The sequence below is a fragment of the Suhomyces tanzawaensis genome (genome assembly GCF_001661415.1).
Source record: "Suhomyces tanzawaensis NRRL Y-17324 unplaced genomic scaffold CANTAscaffold_1, whole genome shotgun sequence".
NCBI classification, from domain to species: domain Eukaryota; kingdom Fungi; phylum Ascomycota; class Pichiomycetes; order Serinales; family Debaryomycetaceae; genus Suhomyces; species Suhomyces tanzawaensis.
In genome coordinates this window covers 69,931-81,802 of record NW_017963636.1, presented here as the reverse complement: position 1 = coordinate 81,802, position 11,872 = coordinate 69,931, and the positions used below count along the sequence as shown (strand labels likewise).

The window sequence follows — 11,872 nt, the reverse complement described above, 5'->3', positions numbered from 1 at the left end:
GAGAAAGTTAGACTCTACTGTAAGTCAACCTGTGGCTAGAGGTACTACAGCTAATCACATAAGTTTATTCATCAAAAGCGTCATCAAGAAAATAGAAATGAACGAGGAACTAAAGGAAATGAAGTACTTGATTCTTGATAATGCTGCTATCCACAAACGTCGTGATATTCAGCTATTAGTTGCTCTGAGCGGATTGGAGTTAGTCTATTTACCTCCTTATTCTCCAGCATTAAATGCTATAGAAGAATTTTGGTCAGTTTGTAAGTCTAAAGTAAAACGATCTAACCTAAGCAAAAAGGAGCAATTAACTCCAAAAGTGAAAGAAGCCACGAGTAAAATCTCTATTGAAAGCTATGAGGGATTTTGCAGACATGCCGGTGAGCATATTGAATTGTGTAGAGAAAAGCGATTCTTCTAGATGAGCAGGCAAGAGAAATTATGAGAGGTGCTTGTCTGGTTTTTTTCGATTACATTAAAGCACAAATCTCTAGATGTGCTACACGATTAATTTGTAGGCAGGGGAGAGGGTGGCAATTTTTTTTGGAGGTATGAATAATCTGCCCTAAGTATGAAAAGTTCCGGCCCCTATTACGAAAATCGAGTTGCCCGTATTACGAAAAATTCCGAGCCGAGGGTTCGAATGTTCTCTAAAAACACTGTAGATCCCTAGGAACTGAAAACGATTGTACATTTTGTGCAAGCTCTTACTATGCAGGACATGTTTCGGTCCAAAATTTCTTACACCTAAACCATCACCGAAATAAATTTGTTGGGAGAAACTGCAATTGCAGACCAAGCAAATAACTTTGCACAATTTTCGTTATGTTGGTAGTCACATTAACCTCAGGTAGGTCTGCCAAGGTTTGGAGTAGATCATATTAAAGGGGGGGGCAAATAGCGGGTAAAAAAAGTTACAAGTAAGTGATATATAGCATTGTTATTAGAAGGGATTCGAATTTCTGGCTCAAGAAACTGTGCATACCTTACTACAGAATTAGATTGCTTCTGACCATTGAACTTATTCTTATCCAACAGAATTCACTACGTACCACACTCTTTGAAAAATGTGATAATAGAGTAAAGTTTGCTGAATTCAATGCTAATGTGTTTTGCACACCTTTTGGCAATTGGGATATCCATCACGATCTTTTTCATTCAGTATTATTGTAAAAAACGAAGAGATAGTGGACTTCGAACTTTAAGTGCTTCGCATCAACAACATTCTTGACATTGGGAGCTCGCAAGACGTTCACACCGAATGTTTCCAGTTAGTAAATAGGTTGTTAGCTCACTTCAGACTAAGCGTTGTTTCGCGACGCCCAAGAACTTTAGTTGGTTCCCTTGTAGACAGTACTTTGAATAATTGCATCAACTCTGCATACACATCTGCAAGAGCGTTAATAGCAAAAACACCTGCATACTAACCACTCCAGTTATTGCCATTGAAGCCACAGTAGCCTTCAAGAAATCTAAAGAAGCATTGGTGGCCTGTAATGGAACAGGAATACCCTGAATCAACAATGAAGATGCCTCAACCCTCATCTCAAATCAACCCCGAAAAGAGTTGGCTCTATCTGAGCAGTGTTCCAATTAGATAGAGAACTAACCTCCACAACATACGATGGGGAAGAAATAGTGTCAGCATCATTGATGACTTAAAAGTATGGTTGGGTATACATCTTGCGAAGTAGGGACAAAAGCGATTTGGTTGTGAAAAGGATCTTTGAAACCACGATCAATTTGTTTGATGCTACGTTTTCTCCTCTCAAAATTCCATCAAATTTTATTAAGAACTATCTATAGTCGATGAACTTTGTTTGGTCGCATATATGTATTGATTTCGATCAGTACTGGCAATCAAGCTTAGGGGTTACACTGCTAAGATTACTTGGATCAAATTCAAATTGGAGCGAAAGAGTTGAAATATTTAATACTTAGGAACTATGAATTTGAACAAGTGGATGGTACTCATCATGACCTTGTTGAACTACTGTACATATTCTATTCAGCAATGAGCTTTCTTATGCTCAGTCCCCTGGTGCTGGTCCAAGCATTTCTACTAAATATTTTTTAGGTACGCGACATTAATTACACATACAAAGTTACCATGTTTACAATTCACAAGATTTAAAAGGATTGAGCACAAACATTCTAAGATAAGGATATAGTCCACGAAAATATAACCAATTTGGCTTATATAAGACGCTAATAGACGTATCAAGATTAAGCAGCACTGGTTGGTGCATTGACCAAAATAGCATCACCAGAAGCAACTGCATCGATGTCCGATTGAGCAAAACTGGTGGCAATGCCTTGGACAATAGTTCTAGTAGCCTCAGTAGTGTCATTACCCTTGGCTGGGAGGTCTGCAAAGGAACCAAGCTGCGAGGAAAGCTGTGACTGTGGGCCAACTGCTTGGAAGAAGAGAGTCTTAAGAGCACTGCTAATAATATTATTGAATCCAAGAAGAGATTCGAAGTTCAACGCGTTTGAAATTGTGGGCCTCTTTTTGCAACCGGTTTGACTTTTACCTTTGAATCTATCCTTGATCCAAGTGAAGGCACTACCAGAACCAAAAATGGCTTGAGTAATGTGTCCACTGAGTAAATCTTGGTTGTACTGAATACTAACACCTTGGGCACACCACTTTGCGAATAATTTGTCTGCATCAGTAGCAGGAACAATTTCATCCAATTTAGCATTGTAAAAAAACAAAGGGATAGTTGGTTTTGCGTTCAAGTTGAGCATGTTATTAAGACTAGTGACATTCTTCACAACTGGTTGTTGTAAAACATTAACTCCTAATGAAGTGAGTTGATTCCAGTTTGTGAAGAGGTTACTCAAAGCACTTGGTATCAAACATTGTTTCGTAACGCTGAAGAACTTCGTTTCGATAGCTGGGTAAATGATCTTCTTAACATATTGCAATAAGTCCGGGTATTCATTGGCAAGACCGTTGATGGCATTAATGACTAGACCGGCAAATGGGAACTTCATGGCAGTAGTGGCAACATGTTCTAAGTCAATGAGAAGTCCACCCACAGCAGCTCCAATGATATTCAATTCAGGTGCATAGGTGGAAGCCAAAGCAGCAGCCCAGAGTGAAGGTTGAGTTCCACCAGAGTAACCCCAAAGAGCAATTTGAGCATCCTTGCTAGCTCCGGTGATAGCATTAGATGAAACAACGGCTTTTAAAGAGTTTAAAGTAGCATGGGCAGCTTGTAAACCAACACCGAATGCACCCTTGGGACCCAAGAAATCAGGAATAACAACAATCCAACCTTCGTACAAACCAGCCACAGAGAGAACTTGTTCGATCTGAGTAGTGATCCAAGTAGATGGATCTGATCCAAGTTGCAAAGCATACGAAGGAGCACAATCAGGATTTGGGGTATCAACAGCAGCTTGGTAGGATAAGATTTTAGTGTTATCAACGTTGTATGGAATAAGAACAGTTGTCACAATAGCATTTGGGTTTCCGAAAGAGTCTTCAGACCGGACCAATAACTGGTATGCAGAATCTATTCTTTCTTTGACGATTGCAATGCCATATGCGTTTGTCATTTTCCTCCAGTTAATGATTTCACCTACCTTAAGCTTTTCGTATCCATCCTTTGGCGAATAGAAAGAATCATCAGAAGGTTTAACAATACCTCTAGCAACAAGAGCATCTAGAGGAGCAGCAAAAGCAACCTGGATAAAAGCAAAAATGAAGGCGATAGATAAGATTCTCATATTTCCTATGGTAGATAGTGTCTAAACTGGATTTTGAAGTAAGGAAAGACTGGATATTTATATATTTCGAATTACCCCCCTTTATGTTGTCACTTACCTCCAACACCCTGTATTTTCAGACTCCTTCTTAATGATTGCGAATAATAGTACGGAATTCATTTTAGTCAGTTGTGTTTGCATCCATGCATTCTGCATTTTTGGCTACAGCCGAAAACTCGGTTAATTGAACCATAAACTGGCCAAGAGAAAGTAAACGTATTTGAATTATAAAATAGGATACAAAATTAAGCAGAAGAGCTAAAAATGGCTCCCCAGAAATGGTCTAATATTGCTATTGTCGGTATTTTAATCAAAAAAACATACCTTAGTTAAACCAAAAAGATAAACACCTCAGTTTGCAACTTAAGCTTATGTAAATATTACAATCAAGCTCTCTATCTCGGGAAGTTCATAAAATTAAAATGATTATCTTCGAGTAGTATTAGAGCTTTCCCCACACCTTCTACTTAAACTTTAAAACAGTTCAACATATGATATTGATTTTTGAGCACAATGAAAACAGGCCTTTTGCTTTCTAAAGTAACACACTCTCTTCTTATCAACTGCTATATTCGCCAATGCAATGGATTGGGTTGATTGATAACTGGCTCATTTTTGTTTTATGACTAGCCCCAGCATTTCCATTACTTCGAACTAGTATGATTGAGACAACAGCAGCCAAAATAGAAAGCTAGTTTTGACTCTCTGTGCCAAGGTTTAGAGGCAAATAAAATCCTAAAGCTTGAGCTTATTTGAAATTGCAACCATTCGAAAAGTGACACAACTGGTAATATTGGGAAATGTATGTAGCCTGGAATTGTCAAGCAAAAAAGGCCCACAGCCTCAACACTTAGAGGATAAAAACTGTTAACTGGGAGAATTCACCATTTTCTAAATATTCAACGGCTCATTAAGTGGATAGTTGTGAGGGATGTAATAAGACTGAGTTCTAATTAATACTTACAACAAATGGTACCCCAGTATTGCAAAAAAAAAATACATTGGTATAGCTTCGCAACTCGAGGCTGAGGATTGAACAAGGGCATATAATACGAGCTGCAACAGAAGAAGGAGATAACAAAAAATTATGCACATTGTGCAAAAAAAAAGATTATTTAGTACCTAATGACATTAATGCAGCAAGGCGTCCCGAGGCTATTATGCAAAGCGGCCAAAATCACCAGAATCACAGGTATTATCACTCTCTCACTATAGGATTCTGACCCCATGAATTTGCCCTGGCTTTTATCCCAATCAGGTTAACTCCAGGGTTCCCTGAAAGCAATTCAATCTATTTCAATCAATACATATTCGATTACATGCTACTGTCGACACAGGTTTCCAAAAAACATACTAATCTGGAAGAGGTATGTGATTTACCTGCACCTTGTATAATGTTTTGTAGTTGTGCCATTGCTTTCCATGTGCTGTGTATTGGGTTTGAAGTACGAAGGGCCGTTATGAGCCAGGAAATCTCTAAATACTAGCAATTCCGGGTTCTCCGAAATATTTGGAAAGCTTCTTTCACTTTGGCACGGCGCTACCATGCACTATAGTACCCCTGGAAACTGATCATGTGCTGCAGTTGGGGTGAAGGCTTCTTGCGGTATCTTGCAATATGCTCAAAATTCTATGTACTCCGCAATGTGCTTCCCTAAGGCACTGCTTACATGTGAATAGTGTAGGTACTACTTGTTGGGCTGCCGGTTGTCTGATTGTATCATTGAACGGGCCTACTGTTTTATCAGAAAAAGAGGAACAAATACTATAATAGCGATGGTGTCAATCTCATAGATTAAGATCTTGGTAAATTCAGTAGAATTTAATGGGAAATGAGAATCGTAGAAGTGTAACTGAGTGACACTAAAAAAATTTAAAAATCGGTATTGCAAACTGTATTCTAAGACTATCTTTTGATACTCTACAAACTATGGCACCAGCACATAGGAATACTATGCTTCAGGAAATCAGTGGATAAACATTATTAATTCTAGATCTAACCAGCTCTGCCAATTATCTAACTCTTACTTTCAAGATCGATTAAAGCTCTATATACAACAATGGAGCATGATTATAATTGGAATTGACAAAGGACTTGAATAACTTGCGTCTAATAGTTGAATCTAAGACCTTATCTCTAAAGAAAGAATTTAGTAGTTGAAATACATAATGATTGTCATTTAGCTCCCAAGAAACTAGGAATTATCTATTGAACTCTCAAATTAGTTATCATTCCTAACATAAGGGTATTTTCTTACGTTTTAGTGAAGAAATTATACTTAAGCTATGAACAGTCGATTGATTTGGAAATAGTCGTAACATTCTAATAGTTTGAGTAAGTAGTGATGTATTCATAATTGAAAAATTGGTATGAAATATTATTTGTAGAATCAAATCGCTAGCTTCTTCGAGCTTGAGGGACTGCAATTATATAGTTGACAGGTGATAATGGTCTCAGTTAAGCTCGGAATATTTCCGAATAGTATAGTACATTTGTAAACCTACCGCTTTAGTTACTTAAACGACCTAGTATTATTGAAGAATTCGTAGCTCTTAAAAGCAAGAAATTCAAACCTATGTTCGAACTTACAGCGTAGGAAAACAATGCTTTATCGTATTCTAGTTGTTACCAATTTCTGAAAGGGTGACTGTATATTTTTAAGCTTGGGTAACATAAATTCTCATACCTTCAAAAATAAGTTTGCCTTTGGTACAGCCGAAATTATGAAGTTAAAATTTAGTTAATTATGCTTATAAATGATCGAATAATAGCTTACAGGCACGCCTTATATTATTCTCTTACTTCTTTTATCCTAGACTAATAGCAATTTTCTACACAACTAAAAATGTTCACGAGCCTTTCTACAAGATTCTTCATCCAGTTTCGTTTCCATGTGTAAGCGATTTCGCAAACAGATTTCATTCAATTCCTAGCTTGATCTGATCAATCAAACATTAATACCTCAAATTCAAAGTGCCAGAACCTCTCTCTTACTAGTTCAGAAAAATCTAGATGTAGATCCAATAGTTCTTATTTGTAATATCAATGACATCAATGTCCATTCCACAGTCATTTTCAATAATATTCAGTTCTGGCTCATTGCGCGGTTGGTGTTCGTTCTCCGTCTTTCTTTTGAATTCACTGAAACTGAGACATTTTTCAAGGGAGCTATCTCACCTTCCAATGTCATTTAGTCGGGCATTACAAGAAAGTATGAGTCCAGCTATTCCAAATTTTCATAAAATTTTTATTTTTATTCTATATTGTGTATCTAAATTATAGTTGATCTCGTTGCATCTATAATATTCTGTAGAATTCCGGTCGCTTGGGTAACAGACACTTGAGGAAAAACGTGAAGTATACTTACTTTCAAAGAATGAGCATTTAGCTGAAAGCAATAGCGTTGACCAATACGATAGTAGAGAGGATTGAATTGCTGTTGGATCATACCTTGAAAATATCCAGATGCCTTTTAAAAGAAAAATTATACCGTGTTCACGAACAAATCCTGGCTGAGAGCTCGAAAATATTTGTACTTAATGAGAGTTGACGACATTTCCCCATACATTAAGATCCATGCTATGTTCTGATGAGAAATATAATAATGAATACAATTAACGGTGATTAATTCGTATTGGGGCAGGAGAGACAAGTTTGCAACGGGCCAAGATTTGTATAGTTTGAGACAAACATTCCAATATAAAGATTTAGTCCACCAAAATACAAACGATTTCGCGTACAAGACAATAATGAAGATATCAATATTAAGCAGTACTGGCTGGTGCATTGACCAATATAGCATCACTGGAAGCAACTGCATCGATATCAAACTGCGTATAGACAGTAGCAATGCCTTGGACAATAGTTCTAGTGGTATCAATATTGTTACCCTTGGCTGGAAGGTTTGCGTACAATCCAAGTTGAGATACACCGTTAGGACTGACCTCTTGCAAGTAAAGAGTTATAAGAGCACTCCTAATATTCTTGAATCCAGTAATCAATTCAAAGTTCAAAGTATTTGAAGTAGTGTTTTGTATGTTGCAGCGAGATTGTTTCTCACCTTCGATCCTTCTTTTGATCCATCTGAATGCACTTCCAACGCTAAAAACGGCTTGAGTACTGTGCCCACTAAATGAAATTGGGTGGGTTGTATTCGATGCTAATGCCTTGGGCACATCATTTGGCATAGAATTGTCTGCATCAACTGCAGGAATTTTTTCACCAAATTTGGTATGTAGAAGAAGAATAGGAAATTTGTTTTGCATCCAAGTTGGGCAATTTATTAGCAGAGGTAACATACTTGACAATTGAATGTTGAAATACCAACCAACGCCTAATGAACTAAGTTGATCTCAGCTTGTAAAAAGTTGACTCACAGTGCTTGATATCAAACATTGCTTCGCAACTATAAAGTAATTTGTTTTGGCTGCTGGGAAATGTTCTTTTTGTGATATTGCAGAAAGTCTGTGATTTACAAGGCCGTTAAGGGGATTGACGGCAATACCAGCAAATTTCAACTTCATGGCAGTAGTGGCAACCTGTTCTAAGTCATTTAGAAGTCCACCCACAGTGGCACCAACGATGTTCAATCCAGGAGCGTACGTTGGAGCTAAAGCTCCAGCCCACACGGTAGGCTGGGAACCACCAGAGTAACCCCAAAGAGCAATTTGAGCATCCTTACTAGCTCCAGTGATAGCATTAGATGAAACAACGGCTTTTAAAGAGTTTAAAGTAGCATGGGCAGCTTGTAAACCAACACCGAATGCACCTTTAGGGCCCAAGAAGTCCGGGACAACAACAACCCAACCTTCGTACAAACCAGCCTCAGAAAGAACTTGTTCAATTTGAGTACTGATCCAAGTAGATGGATCTGATCCAGTTTGCAAGGCATAAGATGGGGCACAATCAGGCTCTGGAATGTCAAGCCGGTTGGAAAGAAGGTATTTTGGTATTATCAAATTTGAATGGAATAAGAACTGTGGTCACGGTAGCATTTTTATTTTCGAAAGATACCGGAACAAAAATTGTTAATCAGACTTGATTCTAATTTCAAAAATTACTAGCCCTTGTGGGTTTTTCACTTTCCTCCAGTTGATATACACCAGCCTTGAGCTTCTCGTACCCGGCATTTAGTGTATAGAAAGGTTCATCAGAAGCTCAAAAATACCTCTAGCAACAAGTGAATAGAGACGGATACTCACGGATTCTTGTATAAAGCCAATGACTACAGCGAAAGACGAGAATCACATAGTTAATGTGGCAGAAAGTGCCTGATAGGACAGGATATTAATACACTTCGTATGCCTCCTTTTTCCAAGTCACATTTTGGTCTTTAATTTACATTGGTGCTTATTTAATCTATGGTCCAAGTTGAACTGTTGAACCCAAATCATCACTTTTAAGTAAAGATACATTACAGGGCCGTATAAGTTGATTGCCCAATCAAGAACCACTGTCTCAACCCACTGTCTCAACAAGGGTACAGCATTCAATTGATAGTCCTCAGAGAATTTTCCCTACATTTCATTTAAAACTTCGAAACTAAATATGTTAGTGACGTAATCGTTAACCATTTCAAATAACAAGCTCTTTCTTGCTTAAAAGACTCTTTCATAGCATATCAAGATTTGTACTTATTAATGTGGTGTGAATCAAATGTGTTTGAAAGCTTCACTTGGAGTAGTTCATGAAATGTCCCAGCATTGAGTACTTTAAAATCGAGACATCCGCTGACAAGATATTGTGCTATTTTTCATTTCTTTGTACTAGAACCATAAATTGATATCCAAATTTGGAGCTATTATCATGACACTGACACGATTGGTCAGGTCAGGGGAAGTGTGTATAGCCAGAAACTATCCAAATATGTTCACAGCTCAAGATTTACAGGAGTATTGCCATCAGATAACAAGGCAACCTCACCTTTCCCAAATAGGCTATTCCAAGGATCACAAAATGGGGGTAGAGGGGAGGTGAGCCATAAGAATACACAATCCCCATAAATATTGACACTCCCGGAGAACTGGTAAATTAATGTGAGCGCTATTACATCATCGCAACTCAACTGAAGATTCTGCCTGAGCACTGATATGATGTACTGCAGAACAATAAAATAAAAAAATCCGACACGTCGCACAATAAAGTGCCTTCCGTACTTCGAAACTCACAGAAGCACAGTAAGGCGTTCCGAGTCTATTATGCTAAGCCGCAAAAACACCAAAAACACCAAAAATATTAATCTCTCACCAAAATAACAAGGAACTGACTATTTAAATTTTACCAAATGTTGTCACCACTATAATTTCGGTGCTGGCGCTGCCGAAAGAACTCTTAACATATTCGGCTAAACTATTTTTACGTCACAACGTTACAGTAAAGTATAGGAGCTTATTCGCCAGACATTGGTTTGGGCACTGCGACTAGAGTATGAGTGGCTAATTTTACCAGTCCAACGGGGTGGAGAATACAATGAAACAACACAAGAGAAACTATAGCCCTTGAAAATATGGATGCTGGTAGATAAGTCAACCATAACTATTGGGAGAAGTTAACTAGTAGATTAAAGTGCAATAAGAGGTCTCAATAGTAATTTGTACTGGTAAAGCTCCATGATTTATATGCGTTTTGAATATTGTTTTATATTCTACTTAAATATTAAGAGTACCCAACGTAAGATGTAAACCTAAACTTCACGGCCATGAAGAAATAGCCTACAATCCAACATGAATTAGTTGGATCTTGCCCACGACAACAGTTCTAAATAATATATGCGAAGTTAGTGGCTACTAGACCGTTCATTAATTTATACTTACCAATATTTTCTAGGAAGAATGCATTTTCAAGTGATAACGAGTAAGCACGATTGGTTACTGTATTCCACTCATCTGTGTTGTTGTCATGACTTGTACAGGAACCACGAGATTACAGGAATGAAGTGTTTATAAACTGTTACTAATCTCTAATAGTTCAAGCAATGGTGTTTGATCTGATGGTTAGTATAGTAGAATCGATAGCAATCAGCAATCAGTATTTGTTTCTAAGGAAATATTTGCTAAATATATTCTACGACTGGCTAGGTTTAAATTCATTGAGCACAAACATTCTAATATAAAGGGACCGGGTCCCCACGAAAATACTGTCGCTTTCGCGCTGACATAATAAATGTAAGACATTTAAGCAGAACTGGTGGGAGCGTTGACCAATACAGCTTCGCCGGAAGCAACTGCGTCAATGTCCGATTGTGCAAAGCTAGTAGCAACACCTTGAACAATAGTTCTAGTGGCATCAGTGTCGTTACCCTTTGCTGGAAGGTTTGCATACGATCCAAGTTGAAGTCCACCATTAGGACCGACCAATTGCGCAAAAAGAGTTCTAAGAGCACCGCTAATAATGTCATTGAATCCAAGAAGAGACTGAAAGTTCAAGGCGTTGGAAATTGTTGGTCTCTTTCTGCAACCAGATTGTGTCTTACCATCGAATCTATCCTTGATCCAACTGAATGCGTCACCAGCACCAAAAATAGCTTGAGTAATGTGTTCGCTGTATAAATCTTGGTTGTACTGAATACTAACACCTTGAGAACACCACTTTGTGAATAATTTGTCTGCATCAGTAGCAGGAACAATTTCATCCAATTTAGCATTGTAGAAGAAGAATGGGATGCTTGGCTTTGCGTCCAAGTTGAGCAAGTTATTAAGATTAGTAACATTCTTCACAACTGGTACTTGTAAAACATTAACACCTAATGGAGTGAGTTGATTCCAGTTCGTGAAAAGTTGACTCAAAGCGCTTGGAATTAAACATTGATGATCAACACTAAAGAACTTTTGTTGGACAGCTGGGTAAATGTTATCTTTAACATATTGCATCAACAAAGGATATTCGTTTGCAAGACCATTGATGGCATCAATAACAAGACCGGCAAATGGGAACTTCATGGCAGTAGTGGCAACATGCTCTAAGTCAATGAGAAGTCCACCCACAGCAGCTCCAATGATATTCAACTCAGGTGCATAGGTGGGAGCGATAGCAGCAGCCCAGAGTGAAGGTTGAGTTCCACCAGAGTAACCCCAAAGAGCAATTTGAGCATCCTTACTA

The 11,872-nt window shown here is 38.0% G+C and overlaps 2 protein-coding genes across 2 annotated transcripts; both read right to left on the bottom strand.

The window, feature by feature from the left end:
- Positions 1–2,223: 2,223 nt before the first annotated feature.
- CANTADRAFT_3468 (LIP-domain-containing protein) lies at positions 2,224–3,735 on the bottom strand (the record flags this gene model as incomplete). Its single annotated transcript, XM_020208596.1, has 1 exon — positions 2,224–3,735. One exon carries the CDS (start codon positions 3,733–3,735, stop codon positions 2,224–2,226), a length of 1,512 nt encoding a protein of 503 aa, XP_020066472.1.
- A 3,311-nt stretch (positions 3,736–7,046) lies between these two features.
- CANTADRAFT_8650 (LIP-domain-containing protein) lies at positions 7,047–11,865 on the bottom strand. The gene is made up of 3 exons (XM_020211323.1): positions 10,959–11,865; positions 8,280–8,687; positions 7,047–7,979 (listed from the first exon to the last, which is right to left on the bottom strand). Exons 1-3 carry the CDS (start codon positions 11,710–11,712, stop codon positions 7,540–7,542), a joined length of 1,602 nt encoding a protein of 533 aa, XP_020066471.1. The 5' UTR covers positions 11,713–11,865; the 3' UTR covers positions 7,047–7,539.
- Positions 11,866–11,872: the final 7 nt, after the last annotated feature.